The sequence below is a fragment of the Anser cygnoides genome, chromosome 19 (assembly GCF_040182565.1).
Source record: "Anser cygnoides isolate HZ-2024a breed goose chromosome 19, Taihu_goose_T2T_genome, whole genome shotgun sequence".
NCBI classification, from domain to species: domain Eukaryota; kingdom Metazoa; phylum Chordata; class Aves; order Anseriformes; family Anatidae; genus Anser; species Anser cygnoides.
In genome coordinates this window covers 6,510,256-6,533,499 of record NC_089891.1, presented here as the reverse complement: position 1 = coordinate 6,533,499, position 23,244 = coordinate 6,510,256, and the positions used below count along the sequence as shown (strand labels likewise).

The window sequence follows — 23,244 nt, the reverse complement described above, 5'->3', positions numbered from 1 at the left end:
TCTCACCTTAGGAATAACTAAACCCATTTTATTGAAAGGGATAAACCTCCTGCTAAACCTGCTGCTTTGGGGTTAAAGCCATTCTCTAATTAGAAGGGATCTAATGCAAGCAAGGGTTATTGTATATGTGTTGACTGTGGGGTTTTTAGAGCCAAGGCGTCTCTTGGAATGGGCAGCACCAGATGCAATATCAAATGAGGTAAATTCAGGTCTGATTTCGTAAGGAAATATATCTCCATCCCAGAACTGTTCCTGGGTCTTCTTGTGTGTGACAGTGTTAGCAAAAATGGAAGTAAAGTCAACTTTCCTGTACATTTCTAACAAAAGAATTATCTCATCTTTAAAACATCTCTATTGAAAACCAGAGAAATCAGATGTGACATTGTCATTCGATACAGTATATTGCTGAGCATTTTCAGAAAACTTTAAACCTTATTTTCGGACAAGTTTTTCATTCACTCAGTGCACTGCAGTTATTGCAGTTTTTCCAAAACCAACGTTCTGAGGCCGGTGGTTTTTTTGTTTGGTTGTGGTTTTTTGCTTGTTTAATTTTGTCCTCTAGTCATAAAAACAAAATTACGCTGTGGCATTTCGTTTGCACAAAAACACATAATGAGATTGAACAGGATTTACAAAAAAGAAAAAAAAAAGGAAGAAAAAAGAAATGTTTTTAAAAAACAAAGACTACTTGAAAAATCAATGAAGGAAACAGGTCTGCACTATCCTGCAGTGTTACTTTCACTCCTGGGGAATCTGACAGTTTGGATCTACCTGGGATCTACTCATGATCTAGCCCAGATACCAGAGCCTACAGTCTCTTGATCGAGCAAAACCTGTGTTGGTAAAGCTGAGACTTGGGTTGGGAAACTTCTGTGTTCCTCCCTCCCTGCCTTCCCCTTCAGAGCAGTATGTTTATATTATTTAGCCTTCATATTATTTAGCCTAAAGCAAAAAAGACGGCCTGAAAGCTGAGCATTCAAATTGAAAACCATTTGGGTTTGAACTCGAGAATTTGGATTCAAGATCCTGTCCAAACCCAACCTTTAATGAGCCTCTAGGTTCATTGACAGGATCCAATACCACAGAGGACTTGTTTCCAGCTTCTGATCATCTTGGGGCAATCTCATGAGTGAAATTCATGAAAACCGTTTAAAATGGCTGCAAAATGATCCTCTGAGTCCAGCTCGCAAGCAGAGCAGTGGGAGCACATGACTTTTTGGTTCACTGGCAGTTTTGAAAAACATGTTGTTTTGGCTTGACTGAAAATCAAATCTCAGTTTTCTGTGAACCAAAAAAAAAAATAAATCCCTAACCAAATCTATTTTGAGTCAAACAAAACATTCTGTCTGAGGTAGTTTTCAGCTAGTTTTGTGTATAAGTGAAGTATAAAAATGCATTTAGAAAATATTTCAACAAAAGTTCGCACTTTTTCAGCAGTTTGGGAAGACATCTTGACCAAAACACTTTGTTGGTATTGACACACAAATTCACTTTTTTTTTTCTTTTTTTTTTTTTGGAGAAAAACCTCTCTTGGCTATATCCTTGAGACTTTACTATGCTGTCAAACTGGTTTGATTATAACCTGATTCAAAACTCAAATAGGTATCTCCTCTCTCCAGACTAACTCATTTTGAAACAAAACATCCCACACAAAACGTTCAATGCAGTTTACAAAATCTTTTGTACATGATGCCATGAAGCATGATGGGAAATATTGTCACGGTTTAAGAGGTGTTTCCCAAATAAGTATTAATTAGGATGGCGATTGACTAGAATGGCAGAAAATTTATCAACAACACAAACATCCAAAGGCAAGTACATGAACAACAACAAAGAAAACAAGAATGATCCAAAAATGTTGGAAGAGGAGTTATGTCTGTTGTACAGCAGAAAAAAGCACTTGACTGCTACACAGCTAAAAATGTCTAATGTTTCAAAGAGGAGATGGTTAAGGCAGGGTTCAAAATACTGGTTACTTCATTCAGAAAGACACAAAATAATCCAGACTTTATTTTTTTTTTTCTCCAGTGAGATGACTGCTAGTAAGAATTCACAAAAGCAGCAGCATCTCCGAGAGATCCCCATCTGATATTTGTAAAATAAACAGTCTGGCCCGAATCATGCAAAGAGCCTTGTGGTGCCTGTGTTCATAAAGACAAAAATCCATTACACACCAAACGGTTGTGGATGACCCCTCTAGAGAGGACACATGAGTCATTAGCTCATGGGTGTCTCTTCCACGCAGCATCACTGATTTGTTTCAGATGGAGAGGAAATTTCAACCTTGATGCTTTCCAATGCCTTTTTTTTTTTCCTTTCTCTATTTATTTTACTTGTAGAAAACACATTGTTTTTATGTAAGACGCCAAAGGAAAAAAAAGAAATACTTATTCCTCGCAGGGAGCCAGCTTTGTGGACAAAGAGTGGTACCAGCCCAGGTCCTAATGGCATTAAGGACAACGTCCTGTTTGGGGGGAAGGTTGGTGCTATTTGGAAATGTGCTTGAACTAAGAATGCCATTAGGCAGGTGTAGGGAGGCAAAAGCAGTATTTCGAACCCTGTAAACATCGGACTATACAGTGACCAGTGTATGTACATTGCTTTCCAGAGCATTAAGTAAGTGTGTGTAAGTATCATCAGGAAAAGAGTCATCCATCAGAGCTAAGGACCAGGACTTTTCAGAGAGAATATCTGACGTCAGAGACAGAGCCTCCATCTCAGCTAGAGGGATCTGAAGGGAGAGATGATTAAACATAAGAAACCAGGACACAAATCTTCAGAGAAAAAAAAAAAAGTATCATAATCTAAACACTTCTAGACGCTAAAGCAATATCCCTGCAGTGGGAGCAGCTACATCATGCACATTGTTACCAGGGACAGAACATTAAAGAAACAGAATATAACAAAGAAATGACAAAAAGAGTGGGACGTTCATACTTAAATGCTTACCAATGAATTGTGAGGGAGTTTAAAACCACGCACTAATGCTAGCATTGTATTTTGTTGTTCTTCTGTCTAGGTGGAGCAGCAAAAGTAACATTGCTTTCCTACTGGAGATATTTATCCTCCCAGCTAGGACCAAGCACAAGAGGCTTCATTACCTTTTGTCTTCTCTGGAGCGGTTCCTACCCAACACCTCTGCTGTTTTTGTGGCCTCCAAGGTAATCTGGTTGGATCCCCACGGATTCCTCAACACCAAAGCCATTTTGAGGGCAGGGTATGGCACATGCTTTTCTCTGTGCTCCAGGAGGGCATGGAGGCCTCTCCCCTCCCTGAGAGGCAGCTGGGACCATCATTAACTTCCTAACAACTCAATAGTGATAGTGAGATCATTAAGGCTTGATTGAAATTGGGAAGGTCAGTGAGTACCTTCCTGAGGACTTCTCTGGGCTTTGGCCTGCTGGTGAGCCTTCAGCACCTGGGGAAGCACTGAACCTGCCCTGCCAAAAGCACCGGCTGTGTCCCTCAGCCCCCAGCTGCCACCACCGCTCAGGCCCCCAGTAGCTTCAGCGCTCCCGCTGCACCAGCGCATCCCTGCCGAAGGCATTCAGGGAAAATCTTGATAAAGATCTCTCTGCAGACACAGAGCTCTTTCTCTAAGAAACACAAAATGTTTTGGAGAGAGAATCCCCAGCCTGAGTCTGTGTCTGCAGCTGCTGTGCTCATGGCAGCAGGCAAGCAGTGCTGGAGAGGACATTTCACCAGGTCACAGGCAGCCTGGACATGTCCCAAGTGCTTCCTTTTCATTCCCCATTTCTCCCTGTGCATTTTTTCCCCCCTACCCTCTATGCCTGAAAAGTCTTTCAACAGCAACATTTCTTCCAGCAGAAACCACAGAGGCCCAGATCTGCTGCTGGTAAGTTGTCAAAGGATTCTGAGTTACCTCACTCGAAGAAACTATATCGGTGGGGTGAAATAAATCCAGCGATGAGTGAACCTTGAGAGTCTCAAAACCTTGGCTGCAAAAAGCGAGAGGGTCGGGCTCCTCTCACCTAACCTCGGGTTTGGTAACTAATGTCTGCTGGCAAGGGATGAGAGATGCTCTGGGGGACCTCCTGGCTTCCCCCGGGGCCCCCAGGCAGGCAGCACTGAGCAGGCTGCCAGCACGAGGATGGCAATCCCTAATGGGGATGCCGATGGCCCAGGGGACACATCCAGCCCGCCGACTGGAGCTGGGCTGTGCTGAAGCGTGGTGGGCACCGGCATCTCCTGCCCGGCGGAGCTGCTCCGCCGGGAGCTGCCATTCGTCAGGTTGCTTTCAGCAGGTCCCAGCGCTGCTCTGAATTCCTGACTTGCCCAAGAACATGACAAATGTAAACGGAAAAGCCAAAATGTAAACAAAAAAGCCCTCCCTTCTGCCTCCCCTCTCCCAAAATTGAATTTGAGGCAGTCAAAACATTTTGTTGGAAACATTCAATTGATTTATATGTTTTTTAATTGCAACCAAAAAAAAGTCTAGCTTAAATTTGAAGAGAAAAGCCCACTGCAAACTGAAATGCTATATTTTTTCATTACATAAAAATGTCAAAACAAAACCTTTTTTTTTGCTGCAACAGCACTTTCTGGTGAAAAACGCTGTGGCAAAAAATTCCCAACCAGCTCTTGCTGCGATTCACACTGACCCTCAGCCTTCCCCACCAAAGCTACCGTCTCTGTTCCTCTGGCAGCTCTCAGAGGCAGCTGCTTCCTACAGCTTAATAGACTTCAATCTGGAGAGCGATAGGCAGCAATCAGAGGGAGACATGTTCTCCTGCTATATAAAGACCTGCAGTAGGATTTCATTTTACCTAAGCTTGTTCCTTTCCTCTAATGAACCACTGAGTTGGATAATTTAGAGTGTCAGTGAGATCGTAAATAAGCACACTGATTTAACAAGAAAACTTCTGGCTATTTTTAGCCAGAAAGAAAAGAAATGAAGAAATACGGAATTTGCTGAATTCCAACTGCAGGGGAAAAAAAAAGGTATGTTTGAATTATTATTATGGTTACTGCTGTGAGTTAGGGAAAATATTTGCTCTAAAGAATGACATGCTTGAAAAAGAAGGAATTTTATTCTAAGAAGTAAATGAAGTGATTTTAAATAAGCACTACAGCCCATATTCAGGAAAGTACTGGAGCACGCCATTACTTAAGTACATCGTTAAGGGCTGCCTCGCCTTCGGAGTTCAGTGTAGATCAGAGATGAGGATCTAGGTTTACAATGACCCACTTGCAAGAAGCCTCTGTAGAAAAATCATTCAAAACTGGATTTTCATGTAGCATAAGTAGGCACAAGATGCAGAGATCAACTTCTGATCCCTGCCACCTCAGGCTCCCCTCTGGGAACAACTCATGCTGTCCTCCAGGCTCCGCAGTTGTGTCCTGACACTGCCGCGGAGCCCTGCGTGAGAGCAAGATGCCAGATACAAGAACCCCACTAGAGGATGACGATCGGATTTTGCACATTTTCCCTGCAGCACTCATGAACAGTAAATCTAATGAAAACCTTTTTACTGTGTTGAAGATGGAAACTCAAAGCCTTGACTTTTCCTCTTGCACTGATACACAACTTCATAAAATCAGATCTTATCCTGACTCTCAGAGAAAAATCCAAAATGATTATCCTTCAAAATTCCTGTGACTACAGTACATAAAAGCAAAGAATTTTAACTCTCTATTACAGGTCCCAGTCAAATCAAGTTTGGATGGAGACTTTTCAGGAAATTAGGAATATTAACCTGGTTCTCAGAGTTGTAATATTCAGGAGCAGGGAGGGCATAATGATGGCACACAGAGCCTGACAGGTTGTCCATCAGCTTCAGCTCTCCTTCCAGAGATTCCTGGATCAGCAGTGATATGGTATCAAACAAGTGCCTTTCCTAGGAGGGGTGGTGTGTAGCATGCAGAAGGGTAGAGCAAGCCAAAGAAAGAGAAAATTCGAGGGACAGGGACAGAGAGAAAAAAGTACAGTGTAAAAACAAAACAAAACAGAAACAAAAGAGGAAAAAAGAACAGAATAGACGGGGGAAAAAAAAAAGACAAACATTAATGGAGAACAGCAGTAACAGAAAAAACAGGACAGGCAAGGTGAGGCAGGAGAGGAGAGAGAACAGTGCAGTAATATCACAGTGAGCAGTGAAAGCTTTCTCCAAAATCACGAGAGATGGGACCGGAGGGGCTGCTGCGCCCTGGACCCCTCAGCACGCATGGCCAGATCCTGCTGGTGTCTGAGCTGTGTAACAGGGCTTTTTTGTACAGGACGCTACCGCTGTAAGGTTCATGTGCCCACAGTCCATGCTTTTGAGCGAAGAGGGCCTAATATTTAACACCTAAATCCATATCCTTGGTCACATAAACTAAAATAACCCGACTGGAAGAGATGCTGAGCATCCTGTCCATGAAAGCTGCAGAAGCCCAGGACGGCCGCACGTCAGGTCTCTCATTCGTGTGCCAGACATGGGCTGAGGTGCCTCTGTTGTCCTGGCCAACTTCAAAACATCTGGCCACAGCACAGACAGCGGGAGGGTGTACAGAGCAGGACCCCTCACACACAGTGTGGCAGCAGTTTAAGCACCTTTCATGTAGGGAATGCCTAATGTGTACAATGAAATGAGGACCATCGTTACAGTCAAACAGCACACAGTGCAAAAATTCTGGGGACGAGGCAAGCAGAAGAGCATGCTAACCACATGTCCTTGCAGGGTCATGTCCTGGGAATTGTATTCCTCTACTGTCATGCTCAAGCATCAGATTCGTCCTGAAGATTTTTGGCTGGGACCTTAAATAGTTGGAATAAAGTCTCCTGGAGGTTCTCAAAGCCTCTGTTTGGGTGGAAGAGCAAGAAAGATGCTCTGGAGATTTTGACTAGAATAAGCCCTTCCCAAAGCCACCTTCACAAAGGACAAGTTTAACAGGTTGAAGAGCTGAAAGCGTCCTTCTCATTGATTTCTCCTGCAATTCTACAACTTCTCTTTTTGCCAATATGAGTACTGATGCAGGGCAATAGAGCTGAGGACAGTTTGCCAGCACTCCGCTCAACGTGTACAACAGCAGTTGGGACACGCTGTTTCTTCCTAGAGGCTGTAATGAGCCTGGATTTCCCCATATTGCCCTGAACTCCTTTTTCTTGTGCCAAAGAGCAGCTTTGGACTCCATCTCAGACATCAGTGACTCCTAATGGAACCAGAAATCGCCGGTAGCTTAGGAACTGAAACAAAGCTTAAGTAGGGATTTACTCTTTTTCACTCTTGGACTAAAGATCATAAATGAGTTTTTCATGCATTAGAATACTCATTAGTCCGCCCCAGGCAGAGGCCAAGATATGCGGTTGTGAAATCATGATGTAATAAAAGCTAATGAGGTCTGTGTAGAGTTTAACCCAATTTGCAATCAGCTAAGACTAAAAAAAGGCTGGACCATTTTTCTAGTATACTTCCAGTGCAGTTCCCTCCCAAAGGACCTGTCTGGGTCTTGACCTCACCTCACTCATTCCTCAAACGGAGTCTTCATCCAGAAGCTCTGTTTTGCAGAGACTTGCTGCAGCTGTAGCAACTACCACGTCGGGGCCCTGCTCCTGCTAACGGGAGTTTTGCCACCAGTACTGGTGAGCTCAGGTTTGCATCCCCCCGGATTATTATTTTAACAATAGAATCTTTTCTTACACACCTAATTGTGGGGATGGATTTTAAGTTGAGGCTCTATAAAACAAATTTAATACTTAAGCAAAGATTAGCCAAGTTTTATTCCTCTTTTATGTTGCAGTTCATGGTAGCACTATTATGCTCATAATTTTGCTCTTGCAAAGAGCCTAGCCCAAACTTTGGATTAGAGAAAATTTAGAGATAGCTCTGAACTTGGTGGCTTGGGCACATCTCCAGAACAAATTGCAAAGCTCTGTACCTCCGAACAGATGCATCAAGGTGGGCTGGAGACCTGCCCAGGGTCTCCTCCCTGGAGCACTGGCTCCGACACCGTGCAGCGATCCGTTCAGCAGACAGCGAGGAATCCAAGCCCCTGGCGTATGGTACACCTGCTCCTTCATTACCGACTCGTGCATGTCTTCCCCTAGCAGATATGCAGGCCAACCCCTCTTCACCCTCCAACTGAGATTCTCACCATAGGGTAAACTAATGAGAGCTGAGAATCCACCTTGATTTGCATGGGATTGGTACATCCTCGGGGGCTCTCGGGTCTCTCGCCACTGACACTGCCTGTCCAAGCAAAGATGTCCGAGGGGCTGCGCTGGCCAGGGCTGATTGTCTTCATCTCCATCTCCAGCTCTGCCTCGAGCTCTGCCTCCTCTTTAGCCTCTTTGTTGCTCTCCTCCAAGTGCTTCATGAGCACGGCGATCACCACGTTCACCAGGACGAACTGGGCTGTCAACACGAAGGAGACGAAGTAGATGGGCGAAATGACGGTGTTGTAGCAGGTGGACTCCTGGTCACAGTCTCGCAGGGTGTCCTAGAAACAAGGGGAGAATGGCTGAGGGGTGTGAGGAGGTTCCAGCTGGCCAGCACGGACCTCTGCCTGCCATCTGGCTGCAGTGGGTTCTCCCTCCATGCAGAAAACAAAGAAGTTTGGACAAGTTTCATGTCTAGAGAGGCAAAATACTTGTCAGTAAAACCTCGCTTCTCCTGTGTTAGTCACCATAAGCAGGCTCAAAGGAAATTGTCCCTGGGGAGCTCAGCAATGGACACTGACATGCTGGTGCTGTAATGGCCTCGCTTGTTCCAGTGCCTCGCTTTGGAAAGCCGGTTTTACAAGGTTGGAGACCAAATACAAGAATGTGGTGCACAGACTTAGGGCAAAGCAGGGTGCACTACAACCCATTGGCTACCCCACAGTAGCAGGGCTTGCAGACACCCCTTCCTCAAGCTCACAGTTCTCTGGTGGAGTTTAGCCAGCTTACATTCACCATGGGCTACAGACAGACAGAGCAGCAATTCCCTTGGACCAGCTGGCACTCCGGGTGTTCACAGAGCAGGTTTCTTCACAGTGACTTGACTTTAGGGCTGTCCCCTAAGACAGACTCTCTCCCAGAAACATGGGTTTTCTCAGAAAACAACAATAAAACCAACACACAAAACCAAAAACCACAAAAAAGCAATAGTAATTGGAGACTCAAGGAAAAAAAATCAAAACTAATCCATGTTACTGAACTGAACTCATGCTACTTGAGAGATGTGTCCCTTTATTTTTTCCTCGTCTTTCCAAGGTGCTCTCTCAGGGTTAAAAAAGGGAACATATGGAGTGTTCAGAAGCCTGCAACCATGGCATAACCACAGGCATCGCACTGCTGGGCAGCAGGGATCAGGACCATTGGAGACCTTGCCCAGGGCCGAACCGAATGGACCAGCTGGCTGCGGGACGCGAGAGCAGCAACAGGCAATGCCGCTTGCCGTGGGTCTCTTACCTTCATTATCCCGTTCCAGTTGTCCCCCGTGGATACCCGGAAGAGAGTGAGAAAGGCCATCCCGAAGTTTCGGAAGGTGGCGTGCCTCCCCAGCCCCTCGCAGGGGTGCGTGTCGTCGCACTCTGCGGGACCAAGAGCGGCAGTGAGACCCCCGCTCACCCCCGCGCCCACCCGCTTCTGCCAGCGCAGCGCAGGGCAGCACTCACCGAGGTCTCCAAAGAGCTCCACTCCAAGAGCTGCAAATATGAAAAACAACAACATGAAGAGAAGACCCAGATTCCCCACCTGGAAAGAGAAAAAGAAATGGGGGGGAAAAAAAAACACAAAAAAGAACATTCATTGATTTTTTTGTTCCAGACCTGTTTCTTGCTGTATTCTTTAATCCAAAACTTAAATTGCTTCGGGGGAAAAATGACCTCAATGTGAGGACTGTATCTCAGACTGTGCTTCGGAAGGGAAATGTGAGTCTCTAATGACAGTAGAGATAAAATGATTAGCATTCCTCCGCAATAAGAAATCAGCTGTGGGCCAGAGGAGATCTGGTGTGCTGTGGCAGTGGGTTACCTGAGGCAGCGCTTGCATCACGGTGTCCAGCAGGGCTCTCATCCCTACAGCCATCTTCAGCAACTTCAACACTGCAGAAAACACGGTCGTAATATGGTAACGGCAGCATTAGTACGGAGGCACAAACTCAGCCCCCCTCACAGGAGCCACAGGTTTATAGGAGGAGAAATGTGAAATGATGGCAAGTGTTCTCCATTAGCCACTACAGCTCCTGGCCCTTTGGCATCGCTCCTGGTTGCTTGGATACTATTGAACTCCCACGATCAGCAGCATCACCTATCCTGAGACCTGGAGAAAGCACTGTCATTCTGCCTGGCTTTTCCTTTCCCTCTCACTGAGACGGACAATTTGACACCTAAGCAGGAAGGCAGGAGCAGCCGTTTCACCTGATAGTGGCTCCAGCGACCGAGCGAAATAATGAGGTTTAAAAGGTACGCACATGTTCCCTTCCAATTCTGCTTTAAAGCTAACAGCTGGGGGGAGCTGCATCCTTCGCTGGCCTCTTATACCACTTTGCACACCAGGTGTACTTCCAGCTTGGGTTTTGAATCTAACAAAATACATGACAGAGAATATCCTTTCTCCACGTCATCTCTGTTGGACCCAACTCTTTCTTCCCCTGCACTGTGAGCAATTGCTTTCCCAGCTCTGGGGCTACTTTCCCACTTCCATAGGCTACCCACTTTCATATATGATTCACTGAGGAACTGATTTACACATCTTTTCCAGAAGGCTGCATATCCAGTTGGAAACTGTTTATATTTTTAATTCTGAAAGGGATCCAATGCTCAGGAAAAATACTTTTTTCTCCCTTGAGACACAACAGCATTTCATTTCTTCTTTCGTTGCTTAGACGAGGACTGCAATCATAGCAATTATGCCTCAGAGCACAACATTGCCCTTCAGGAAAGCCTGGGAGCACTTTATTAAGGGCCTGAGCATTCACATTTTGCATCTCCATCGTTTGGACCAGAGACGTCCCTGTTGTGAAAAATCCGGCCCTAAGGAAGCTGGCTTCACAACTTGGGTACGTGTCATTACAGTTCTGAGGGGACAGATGGATGCAGAGTGATGAGGCATGTTTTGTCACAATGTGGTGAGATGTAAAGTCCCACGGGAAATTAAATTTATTAGATGCTTGTCTTTTAAAGCCAATGTACTCAAGCTTGTGTTCTGTAATCCCCGTCAGAGACGAGTTTGATTTGACTGGCATAATTTCCCAGGTACATCTCTGGGAGTTACAACCACAGCTATTTGTCCTTTATTTCTAAGCTCTCCGTCTTCAAGTCCTCTTAAGATAGAAACACATGGTCAGTTGGCTCAGCTTTTTGGCTCCTCGCAAGTATTTTCCCCCATTGTTCTTTTATTTGTTTACAGACTGTTGATGCCAGAGCTATGCACACTGCGATGGCGATGTGCCCCAGAACTGTTTCCCAATGTTTAACTCTCTCCTGGAGGGGACCCTGCAACCTCAAACACAAGCCAGTTCTGCTTAATTTGTCTCACCTCGAGCAATCCTGAGAACCCTCATGATTCGGATAATAGTGGGGTTAATTGGTAGCGAAGCATTCACCTCAATCTCTTCCAAAGTGATACCCATGATAGACAGCAGTACAATTGCCAGATCTAATTGGTTCCATCTGGAGACAACACAAAATGAAGTTTAACATCTACTAAGAAGCTGGCAACAGGAGGCAGCTTGTTTCACATGAATTCCAGTCATTTCAATGGTTCTCGCACTCAAATGAATCTGCAGCATTTTTCTGAGGGTATTATACAAAAGCAGTTATGTTATGAAATCATTATAACTAATGCAGCTTGTTATAAAATCAGCTAACAGCCAACGTTATTCTCGACTGAAGGGAAACAGAAACAAAGCAGGGCAGTTTTCTACCCAGAGGCTGCAGAGCTCGGGGGAGATGCTGCAGCCTCTGTCAGCCCCTTCCAGACACGGCACTCGTGGACCTTGGCGTGAGCTTTACCCCAGAAAGAGGTGAAACCCGTGCCCAGTCCTTGGAACAAAAATCACACCAGGTGAAGGAAAGACACCACGGATTCCTGCCGGGTCAGACAGAGACGTAATCCCAGCACAGAAAGCTGAAATGGGGGGAGACGTGTGAAACCATGCCCCTGGCTGCTGAATGATTCACGTCACGTCCGGCTCAGTGCCAGGGCTCTTGGTATTGACCTTGAAGGAGGTGAAAATGGGAGGAGAAAGATTTACCAATGGCATAAAATATTTATTTGTGAGATACGAGAGTGGAAATTTAGAGAAAGCAGCCATTTCATCTGCTGCTCAGCATCTGCACAAAAAAAGAGGTCCTTTTGCTCTTTGATTTCTGCTCAGGAGCAGAGTCTCTCCCTTGGCACAAATTCTGCCACTTCACTCAGTCCTCACGATTCTGTGGACATGCAGCCAGTGTGAGAAGGGAACCAGACAGTCGGTGAGTGACTTGCTCCAATTTTGTCCACCCACCAAATCGGTGCAAGTCACTCTCCTTCACAAGCACGCTCCTGTCTCCAGCTCACTTCCTAATTGTCCGCCTACCCTAGTTTCCACCAGCCACACCAAAAAGCATTCCCACGTGTTAGATGCTATCACCGGGGAGAGTGCTGGGGTCTAAGATGCTGAATTTGGGCAGCTGACTCTAAAAACCTGCAGCTGCCCTCACGGTCAACACACTGCTTTAGTTACCTGTCTTGGAAGAAGCGACGAAACCCAAAGGCAATAAGCTTGAAGACAGACTCCAGGACAAAGATAACGGTGAAGATGTAATTGCAAATCTTCAGGGCTTCATCGAGAACCTGGGATGTGGACACAGCACGGAGGTCAGATGCCAGCTCTGCAGAGGGGCTGTGCTGCCCTCAAACCTGCTCTCCTGCTTTCACCACAGCTCCTCAATTCCTAACTACAGACAAAAGGCTCCAACTGTGGCCTCTCGCAGGATGAGAAATGTCCCAAGGAAAAGTCCCAGTACTCCAGGGAGTGCACAGATGGCATTTCTGCCTGGCCCTGGCCCACCCAACACAATTTGCGGGACGGGGTGACATTAACAACCCAAGGCATGACTCAAAGCCCACAGGGACCTGGCTGCTGCTGGCAGGAACGCAGCCCTGGCTGAGATCACTTGGGTAAGTGATAGGAACTGCTGCATTTGCAGCTGTCAGCAGCGCAAAATCCTCTTGCTCTCTGCAGAAAGCTGAATTTCATCCCACGTGCTTGTTTGTGCGCTGCTGCGGGAGCTGAGGGCTGGCTGGGTTTGCATGAGCCCTTGGCCAAATGGCTGCTTGGTGACAGCCTCTCCTTTCCTCCTCACCTTGCGCTTTTGGCAAGGAGCAGGGCATCGGGACAGCAAGCCAGCAGGACTGAGCGGCCTGGGTTTTCCTCTGCCACCCTTCCCTCTGCAGGTGTCCCAGTCTGGCCCATAACTACAGGTGCCTCCTGGCTGGGGCAGCTCTTGCACCACCAGGAGCTCCATCGGAGCTGATTTCATCCCAAAAACCACGCCTGCAAAGGAGCACTGCAGTAGCAGCATCCTGCACGGCCTCTTAAGTATCTCATCACCAACATGCCAAGAAATCATTAGTTTGGGTACAAAGCTCTTTGGTACACTTAACCTCTTAAATATCTGTGGGATCCCCACCACCAGTTACCCAGCCCGGAACGACTGTGGGGCCCTGATTCAGCAAGGCCCTCAAACATATGCATGGCCCTAGCCGTGCTGTCATCTCAGCGCAGACCAAGTTTGGAGTTATTACCCAGATGCTGCATACCAGAGGCTTAGAGACAAAATGTTATTTTCCTAAAGAAAATTAAAAACAAAAGCCTGCCCAACATTTTTATAATACAAGAGAAAACGTAGCTGCAAAACTACTGCGGTAAGATGCACGCCCTCCAGCGATTCCAATACAAGCTCCTTAGCCAACAACCTTTTTCATCACCAAATGACTGAATCATGCAATGAGCCTTCCAGGGTATTTAAAGGTGACCTGAACAGAAGAAATAAATTGGGCTTGTGCCCTTTCACTTTTTGGCTTCTTTATGATAGGTTGGAGGATATTTTTCCCCTTGCTTGAAGGTCTTTTTTTTTTTTCACATTGACTATTCAAGCTCTGTCTAGTCTTAAAGAATATTTCTTCCTATTGTATGCTGTATTTATTCATTCTGAAAGTGGCTAATAAAAATAAGTACACATTATATGGCAAAGGCATCTATTTCCATTTCATTCTTACGCACAAGAGACTTGACATCCCAGGACAGGCTGTTTTTATTTTCAGAATATAACCGACTCAGGAGCTTAGCACACTAATATATTAAAATGTATTTTAAGGACCAGCATGGAACTGAGTGCCTGTGAAAATTAGGCCCTACAGGACTTTGGGGATTTGGGGGAAACATTTCAAAAAGATTTCACAAGTACAATTTTTTTTTTCTCCTTCATTTGTGGGAATGTTAAGTCAAATGGAAGACTTCAGTGATGATCTCTTCTAGCTAACGATACAACCATGCTCCCGTCCTCATTTTCAGAGCAGTCATCTTGCACTTAACTAGAATGAAGAGGTGCAACAGGCTCCTGGTACTGATAGCCATGGTCTGAGCTGGAAGCCAGATGTAGGATGGGTATGTGCAGTGGTGCCAAGGGATGATTTGGGCTTAGTGAATGGGGCCCTGAGGTCAAACAGCAAAAGTGGCCGTAACTGTGCCCACCGACCTCATCCCACCGCGGCGGCTGAGCGTGTTTCCCCCTGCTTTGTCCCCCTCTGGCCCGGTACCTTTGGCTGCTGGTAGTGCTCCATGGCCATGGTGATCACGTTGAGGCCGATGACGCCTGTGATGAACAGATCCAGATAATGGCTGGTGCACATCTGGTGGATCAGGAGGCGGAAGCGGGAGTAATCCGAATAGTAGGGCTTGCACTGTGCTTCTGCAGCGGGAGGAGGAGAGCGGAGAGGCACGTCAAGTCATTTCTCTGTGTCTTGCTCAATTCAATGCGCCCTCACTTTCCAGAATCCAAAGATGATAAATTCTACACCGATTACAGCAACATGCTGTCTTTTTCCTTTTTTCGCCCTCCCTTGCTGGCGTGTTACCATTTTTAATACACAGCAGGGCTCCCATCATCTTACATCCATTAAATGTCTTCAGCGGGACATGCGCTATACTCAGCCTTATGGCATCAGGGATGAGGTGAGCTGGGATTACTGTGGTGCTAAGGAATGCTTTCACCGTAGGGAAATTTCAACAAAATTTAAATTAAAACAACATTTTTCTAGCTACTGAGCTTAGAAAGTCCCCAAAGTATCTGAAAGCCCAATTAGCGGTCAGATTTTGGGGAAAGATTTTAGTAACAATGGCTTAAAAATACAGGGCATTCAGCGGTGGTCTTTGAAAGAGAAGTAATTCAGTCCTATTATGTTCTTTGCAATAAACTGTGGAGAGAACAAAATTCGACACTTTGGCTGTCAGAGGGCTGAAAAATGGTCCATAAAAATACCAAGGAAAACTGATCAGTCAGCCTTAGTGATTAGATAATAGCGATCCTCCATTTATACAAGATTATCGAAGTACAGATTTCACTGTTCAACTATTTCCCAGGTTGGGCTGCTGCAGGGATGACATGCTCTTTAGACCTCGAATGTTCCTAGAGATAAACTCATTTACTCACCTAATCTCTAATGAAGAAATGCCAAGGCTGAGTATATAATTCAGTACAATTTTCAAGAAGGCATTATAATGCAGATTGAAGTGGAAAGGACTGTCTTGAATATGTCAGAGTGTAATATTACTCTTCTAATTAGATGATCAACTGGTTATGAAAATTATTGAGCTGTAAGAATTACACGGCTTGATATTTTGTGCTGCTGAGCAAATGTACAGTTTGATACATTACTCCGAGCAAAAAGTCAGGCCAAAGGAAGCCGTGAAGCCCAGGTTTGGGTTGCCCTCAGGGAAAACTGATTTTAGAAGATTAAGTTTTGCCTGGAAATAGAATTTACTTTGTCAATAGTCAATAACATTGCAATCAAAACCATAGATTTAATGGTTTCATGCACTCCCTGCTTCATAACACAATCCTGAGAATCAGAGAAGTTTTGTTTTCTTCTGTAGAGACAGGCTTTTCCCCTACAGCCCAGGGACCAGAGAGACAAATCCTTTAGCAGTTTTATTCTGTAGGGGTTTGGAACGTCCAAAATTCTGCCTCAGTGTCATCACATAAAAGGCAGTATTAATATTCACTTTCTGATCTGCACTGTGCTTTAGGTGATCTGTACCGGAGTGCTAAAGCACGATATCGATGAAAAGGTCTGTAAAATGAATTTTCATGCTGAATCTATTGAGTGCTTACAAAAAAGCAGACTGGTAGCTGCTGACTCACTCATAAGACTTTGTCAGATATCTCAGAATCTGCATAAATCTCCATAAAGTCAAGATATCTCGATCACATTATGCTAAATTATGAGTAGCAAATTAACTAAAATGTTTGAATACAATTAAGTTAGGAACAGGACCTATTTTTATGAACCAACTTATCATCGCAGAAAGAAACACCATAGTAATTGGATCACTTACTTCTTCTACATTTATGTATAATTCACATTCAAAGAGAAAAATGTCAATGTTTCTGGCTTTTCTTGCAGTGGATTTACTTATGAATAATTACACTGGAATTCAGATTTTTCTTAGCTTTGATTGACAGGTAATTCCAAATCCTACAGAATAGCACCGACGCTGTTAGAACAGAGAGAGGATTTAGAGAGAGTTTCTAAAATGTCTCCTGTGCAGGGATCCTGCACCTGGATTAGTTAGTGCGTGACCTTATAAGCAGGGTTGCTAATTGCTCATCTATCTGCAAAGGCTTCTCCCCTCTCCCAAACACCAAAGCTCCTTGTCACCTTTCCCAGCGCATCCCCAAGGTTTCCTGAGCCAAACGTCTCTGGCTGCTGCTGTGGTGGATGCAGCCTTCGAAAATTACCGTCGGTAAATGCTTTGTCCTTCACCATTAACTTTGTTAGGAGGGGATTTGTCAACCCTGTTTATAAATCATACCGCCACTCACTTCACTGTTCCCCGCATGCTGGCCATGCATATTAGTGCAGTACAGAAATTACCTCGAGATGATGCACACACAAAAGAGCATGCTGTCCGAGCACCGCGGACAAACAGCTACTGTGCCTAGGTAGGCAGGGAACTTTCTGGACAGATGAACTGCTTTTCTTGCTGTTGTATAAACACCATTTATTTAAGATGACCTGTGCATTTCTGCACTTAAACTGGATATTGTTCATCTGTAATTATCCAGGTGCAAAGCCCCTGCCCCCTATCACACAGTATCCTTTATAATTATTGCAATAAAGATCTAAACAATACCAACATCTTGGGAAATACAGACATCTGTTAAACTCCAGGTGGTGAACTTCACAACTAACACAACACCACATTACTGTACTGTTACAATACACTGTGTCAAGAACAACAAGAGCTCTGGGTTAGTCTCGGTTATTACTGGAAAGGTTAACTGGCTTCCCGGCACACATGGCATTAAAGAAAAGAGTAGGAGAGCAAACAAACAAAAGAAAGAAGAATTGGCAGAATGAGAATGTGAGAAGATGGGGAAATGCAGCAAAAGCCCACTACGAAACATCAGGCTGGTAAACAGGATGTAAATCAAGCTGCTTCACTGTGGCTGGAGGCCAGGAGTGGGGGCGAGAGGAGTGTCTCGGATTTAGATGGAGTTACACTGGAGAAAACCAGCTCAGAGAGTGGATCCCAAGTAATTTTGTCCTAGCCCAGGTAGAAAGGTGATTTTGCAGAGAGATGTTTGGTCCAGAGAACCCTTCCTGTCCCTCTGTCCTGGGAAATGGGCTCTACGGGGCAGATGCCTGCCACGGTGGCACTCACTGTTAGCTAATTGTTTTTATGGGTTCTCAGCTTGCCTTGTTTCCCAAGCAGACTTTCCCTGTTCCTCTTTGCATCATCCCATGGGATTATGACTGCGGGCGATGCCTGCCGAGGGCTGGCGAGCAGAAGGCAGCAGCCCACAGCAGCGCCAGCCTGGATCCTGGGCTACCTGAGCATCTCGCCGTGCTGCTCCCTCGCTCCCCAGCAAAACCCGGGGCTGATGCCCCCTGCCGCTAGCCTGTCAGCTAAGGCAGTGACTATTGCTGCTGCACAACAAACCTTCCCCATTCCTACCCCTGCTCTGCCCTCTCCAAGCTGAGCGCGTGGCTCCAAAATGGATGGTGCCACTGCTGGAGCGGGGCTGCCTCCCAATATAGCTCTGTCAAGAGAGAAATTGCCACTTTCCCCGAAGTGGCTTTGCAGCCGGAGCTGCGTGGGCACGGGAAATTGGAATTCACGAGAGTGGGACAATTCCATTACAGTCTCCTCTGGCTTTTTCCTCCTTCTATAATAAGGGAATTAACTCCTTTGCAGCTCTGAGTATATCTGGAGGACGGCAGCAAGGCCGTGAGCAATGAGCCCATGACGCAGCTGGATTTACAAACTGTATCAAGAACATTATTAGGTTAAAAAGTAGTTTGCACTGAAGGAACTTTTTTTTTTATTTAAACACAGCATTTTACTTGGCTTTTATTGTACTGAATGGATTTATAAAAAAAAAAAAGAAAAAATGAAAAGAAAAATGGAAAATGATAAATTATTTCCACCGTGAAGTTTCCAGTTGTGATAGAATGTAGACTTTGGGAAAAAAAAAAAAAAAACCTGTAATCTCTCACTACGCACCAGGCAGCAGCGCACGCACACAATTCCCCATCTTATCTTCACATAAAGAGAAAGGCAGCCCTTTGTAACTGCAGAGATGTGTGGAAGTGCTGGCGTCACAACTTCAGGTTTCCCACTGAACCCCAGGAGGTTCATCTACGGCACCCAGGATCGATTCCCTAACGTCTCCAGCAGTTGGGTTCAGAAAGAAATCTTTCCGCGCGCTCACGCCAGCGCCTGAAGAGCAGCGTGGCGTATTCACCGAGATGGGATCCAAAGAAAGGGCAACAAAAGGCAACACAAAGCACAGACCTGACAATCGCACGCTTTTTAAAGGCAGACTCCAGAACTCTTTCTGAGTCTGCACAGGATAACAGAGGGGTTTGGAATGAATTCAATGCCTTAAAAATAAAATAAAATACCATAAAACATGCTTGACGTAACTCTGTACAACCAGAAGAGGAGTCACAACCAGACAAAAAGAACAAACAAAGAAGCCCCCAAGCCCAGGGCAACCCCCGGTGCTGCCCTGAGGGCTGGTGGCCAGTTTTGCAGAAGAGAGGAGACCAACAAGAAAAGCAAGAATGAAGGCAAAGAAATAAAAGTACCAGAAATGGCAATGGAAAGGAGATTCAGGGTTTATGAAAGCATGTTGTGATAACTTCCAAAGGGCTCAGAAATATAAGGATGGGAACCTCTGTCCCCCTGAGTTACCCTCCACAGCCAAAGCCAATCGCCCTCACCTGCAATTTCTATTTAATCAAAACTCCCTGCAGCGTGTGACAGATGGATGGAGCCCTGCTCCCAGCTCAGGCAGTGGGAGACTTTTCACAGGTGAGAGTTTTAACAGCACAATTTTCCCAGCGTATTATTTTTGTCGAAAATTACAGCTATATTTGTTTCTACGTTGGCGCCTCTTTAATTATTCAGGCTAATATTCTTAAGTTATGAATTAAACAAAATGCTTGCCAGATCAAAGCTTCTTCTAAAAATAAAAGGGGACAGGTTGACGCCAGCGAGCAGCGGGTCAGGGTGGTTAGCACAGACCCTGAGCGGATTCCAGCACAGCTGCCCCATCCCTGCAGGGCCTGGAGAGGATATGAGGTGGCATCTTTATTTCTTTTAACTTACAAGAAGCCTCATGGGTGGAGCAGCTCTCTATCAGGATGAAGAATTTACCAGTTTGGCAGCACTACAGATAAACCCATGTCCCTGCTGAGGGCTGGTGTGGGGCAGATCTGCACTATCCTGGATTTTACCCCGCTGAAAAATACAGTGCCTCCCTGCTGCACAGCTTTTGTGGAGCAAGGAGCGAGGGCTGGCGAAATAATGAAATGATCTCCCTAAGTGAGACTGCCCGCCTTCCAGAGACACTCCTGCAAGTTATTCAGAGACTCCTCAGTCTGTGGTTGGAAAGCTAGCGTAAACAATAAAGGACCCCTTTCATAGTCCAGACATTATTCTCCGAAACAAAACAAAACAAAAATTAAAAAAAAAAAAGAGCTATGAAAAGTCTGACAGTGCTTTAACGAAAACCAGAAAAAAAAAATGACTGAAAAACATAACGTGATCAAGGGATAAATTAAGGATTTGCAAGTGTCAGTCCTGAGCCAGGTCTGCAGACCCGCAGGTCAGAATGAGACGCGTGTGCCATGAAGTAAGCAAACGAGCTTTGCACCACACACACAGTTTAGTGGGATGCCTCACAGCAGCGTGGCCAGCCGTTAGTTACACAGCACTGCCATTCAAGTGGGACGAGACGTGACGACTTCCCAGTACCTTGCACTGCACTGGCTGTGCTCTCCATTAATACATCATCCAGCATTAGATCTAAAAGAACGAAACGGCATTAATCATCCGGCAGGACACGCGGCAAGACTTCCCTTCCCCTTGAGAGGTTCCTACGGCTCTCGTGCTCTCCACTGCCTCTACCGTGAGCATCTCCTTGCGGATCCTCTCCTCGCGTCCCATGGAGGGTGGGCTCGGGCACACAGGCTCGTCATGAACACTGAAGGGCTCTTGTGCTTTTCCCGTGTACACAGGTGGAAGCCCAAGAGATCCCTGAGAACGCCCTGGCTTGATGGTGGTGGAGGAGGAGACGCTCCTGGAGGACAGACTTTGTACCTGAGGTGGGGCACGCGTCCTGCTGGGCCAGCGCACCTTACAGCAACCACTCCTGCACTTGCCTACACCTCACCAACCAGGATCCCACACGCTCCTCTGCTTTTCAGACTGGGTAACTGCATTTGAAAAGTCTATGAAGAAAAACAACTGTTAGATGTCTACATCTGGCTACATGAAAAATAGACATCTGTAGGTAGATTCGGGGACACTCAGGAAGCCCTGCCAGGAGGAGCCCCCATGCAGTTGCTGGCACAACCAAAGCCTCATCTCGGTATCTGCTGTAAGTTCCCACCATGCAGAACGAAGCTAAGCTGTGACATCTGCTGTCTTCGAGGGCAAAGCCGGACACGGTCAATTAAAAACAGCATTTTGCTGGACCTGAATTGGGAAAACTGTTCTGAAGCGATTTGGAGGGCTTTAGACTTTGCTCTTCAAAGGTTTTTATGGCGATTGAATACTCAGCAATATTTGATCCTCAGTAAAATAGCTGTTTATTGCCTCTTTAATTAGACATTTCATAGGACTGAATGAATAACTACATCTCAAAGGATAGTTTGTGATTCCTTCCCGCTGGGAAATTGCCCAGACTTACATCTTTTCATCTAGTTCCTCTAGCATTATAAATAAGGTCATTAATAATAACTAAACATCTATTTTTCTTCTACGTCTGCCTTTCAAAACTGCAACTTTAAATAGGGATTTTTCTATTCACCATTTAAAAGCATTTTCTAAACCATCAGCCTGAAACCGTGTTTGGGAACTTGGACTAACCAAAAGTGCTTTCTAGGCATTTCCTTGGTGTGAAAACCAATTCCTTCTACCTGGATCCCACTTAACTGAGAACAGTCTAAAGTGTCCTCCAGCGCTCTTGAGGGAAGCCTTCGTCTTTCCACTGAGTGTCGAGGAAGCCAGGCTCTCGGCATAAAGCAAAGTTTGATGTCCAGAGGCTGGTGTGAATAATCCTATCGGTTACAAAACCTGTGAAGCTAATGGGACTTAAAGACATGGGAAAGCGCTGCGTGAGTGCTGAACCGAGAAAGGCTGAGACATGCTTGTGTTTCATGGTTGCACAATTAAGCCTGTCACAGCTATTAAACACCCCTTAGGTTATTCAAAAAAATAATAAAAATAAAATAAAACAGACTTAATATTACCAGCATTGAGAACAAGCACTTGATCAGACAGTCTCTTAAACAGTACTGAAGTCTGTCAAAGATAGAGAAGAGATGTGAAAGGGGACACGGAGTGAGCAGCAGGCGGACGGACCGGGGAGGGAAAAAGTGAGGCCATGGACACGGAGGGCAAAGGAGAAAGTTCAGTCACAAGAGAGCATGCGAGAAGAAAAGTACCTCTGACCTTGACCTCTGGCTGACATATTCCTTCCTTTTTCAATCAAATTTAAAGAAAAAAAAAAAGACCAAACAACAAAGATAGATAGACTTTTGACAGAGTGGAGGTTGAGCATCCTTTCACGTTTAAAGCCTCCTCTAGGCAGGGCTGCAAGCTTGCACACTGAGCTTGGCGTTTGGATCAGTTTGCATCAATGCCATTTTGCCTAGTTAGTTACTCTCCTCAATCGCTTTTTTTTTTTTCTAATCTGTATTTCTCAAGCAAATGCATTGATATGTTTCTCTAAGGGGTTTTTAAGCATTACTAGAATGAGATGGCTCCATTATTTTATTACACTCTTGAATAGCAGTGGTGCTACTCTACCAATAAATAAACCTGTTTGATAAATGGGACAGGTAGCATCACTGTGACATTACAAGGCTGTAATAAACCAAATAGTGAATCCAGTTATCAGCAACAGTGCTCGTGATTCAGAAGATTTACGGTGCCATCCAGCACTGCTGATCTTTGCAGTTGTCACTATTTGTGTAACACTGAGCTCTGCTATCCAAGAAGCTCCAGGTCTGATTATTATTATTTTTTAAATTTAAATAACCTCCAATGGAAAGGTCATTGCAAATCACACAGCTATTAAAAAGGCTTCCGTGGCTCCTAGCTCAGCCTAAAACAGCACTATTTCCTTCATGCAAATTTCATAGCTGGACATGCTTTTAGGAGAAGAATGATCACCAGACGCGAGGCAGGGAGGGGAGGGAGGAGGGGATTGTGTGGAAGGTCAAGCAGGACTCAGAAAGATGTGGAAAGACTACCGACCAGCCATCTGTTTCTCCTTACTCCTTCTCTTTTTCTCCAGCCGGCGAAGCCTCTTCTCCTCCCGCCTCTTGGCTTCTTCCTCCTCTTGGTGCTGCCGACACTTGTGGAAATTCTCCACCACGACCCCCACGAACATGTTGAGGACGAAGAAGGCCACGATCAGCAGGAAGGAGATGAAGTAGAGGAGCATCCACGGGTTGTAGTTCATGACTGGCTGTGCACGGGAAGAGGGCAAATATCAACTGAACCTCAAAAAAATGGGAGCCAATGTCTACAGCTA

At 45.4% G+C, this 23,244-nt stretch overlaps 1 protein-coding gene across 1 annotated transcript in view; it reads right to left on the bottom strand.

Annotated features, from left to right (window-relative positions):
• The window catches only part of CACNA1G (calcium voltage-gated channel subunit alpha1 G), a 132,943-nt gene that overhangs the window by 11,409 nt on the left and 98,290 nt on the right, over nucleotides 1-23,244 (bottom strand). Inside the window, 11 exon segments of the mRNA XM_066980267.1 lie at nucleotides 2,597-2,731; nucleotides 5,718-5,858; nucleotides 8,095-8,439; nucleotides 9,392-9,513; nucleotides 9,598-9,676; nucleotides 9,956-10,026; nucleotides 11,462-11,595; nucleotides 12,651-12,760; nucleotides 14,729-14,880; nucleotides 20,457-20,507; nucleotides 22,965-23,178. Of these exon segments, the coding sequence (XP_066836368.1) occupies nucleotides 2,597-2,731; nucleotides 5,718-5,858; nucleotides 8,095-8,439; nucleotides 9,392-9,513; nucleotides 9,598-9,676; nucleotides 9,956-10,026; nucleotides 11,462-11,595; nucleotides 12,651-12,760; nucleotides 14,729-14,880; nucleotides 20,457-20,507; nucleotides 22,965-23,178 (1,554 nt within the window).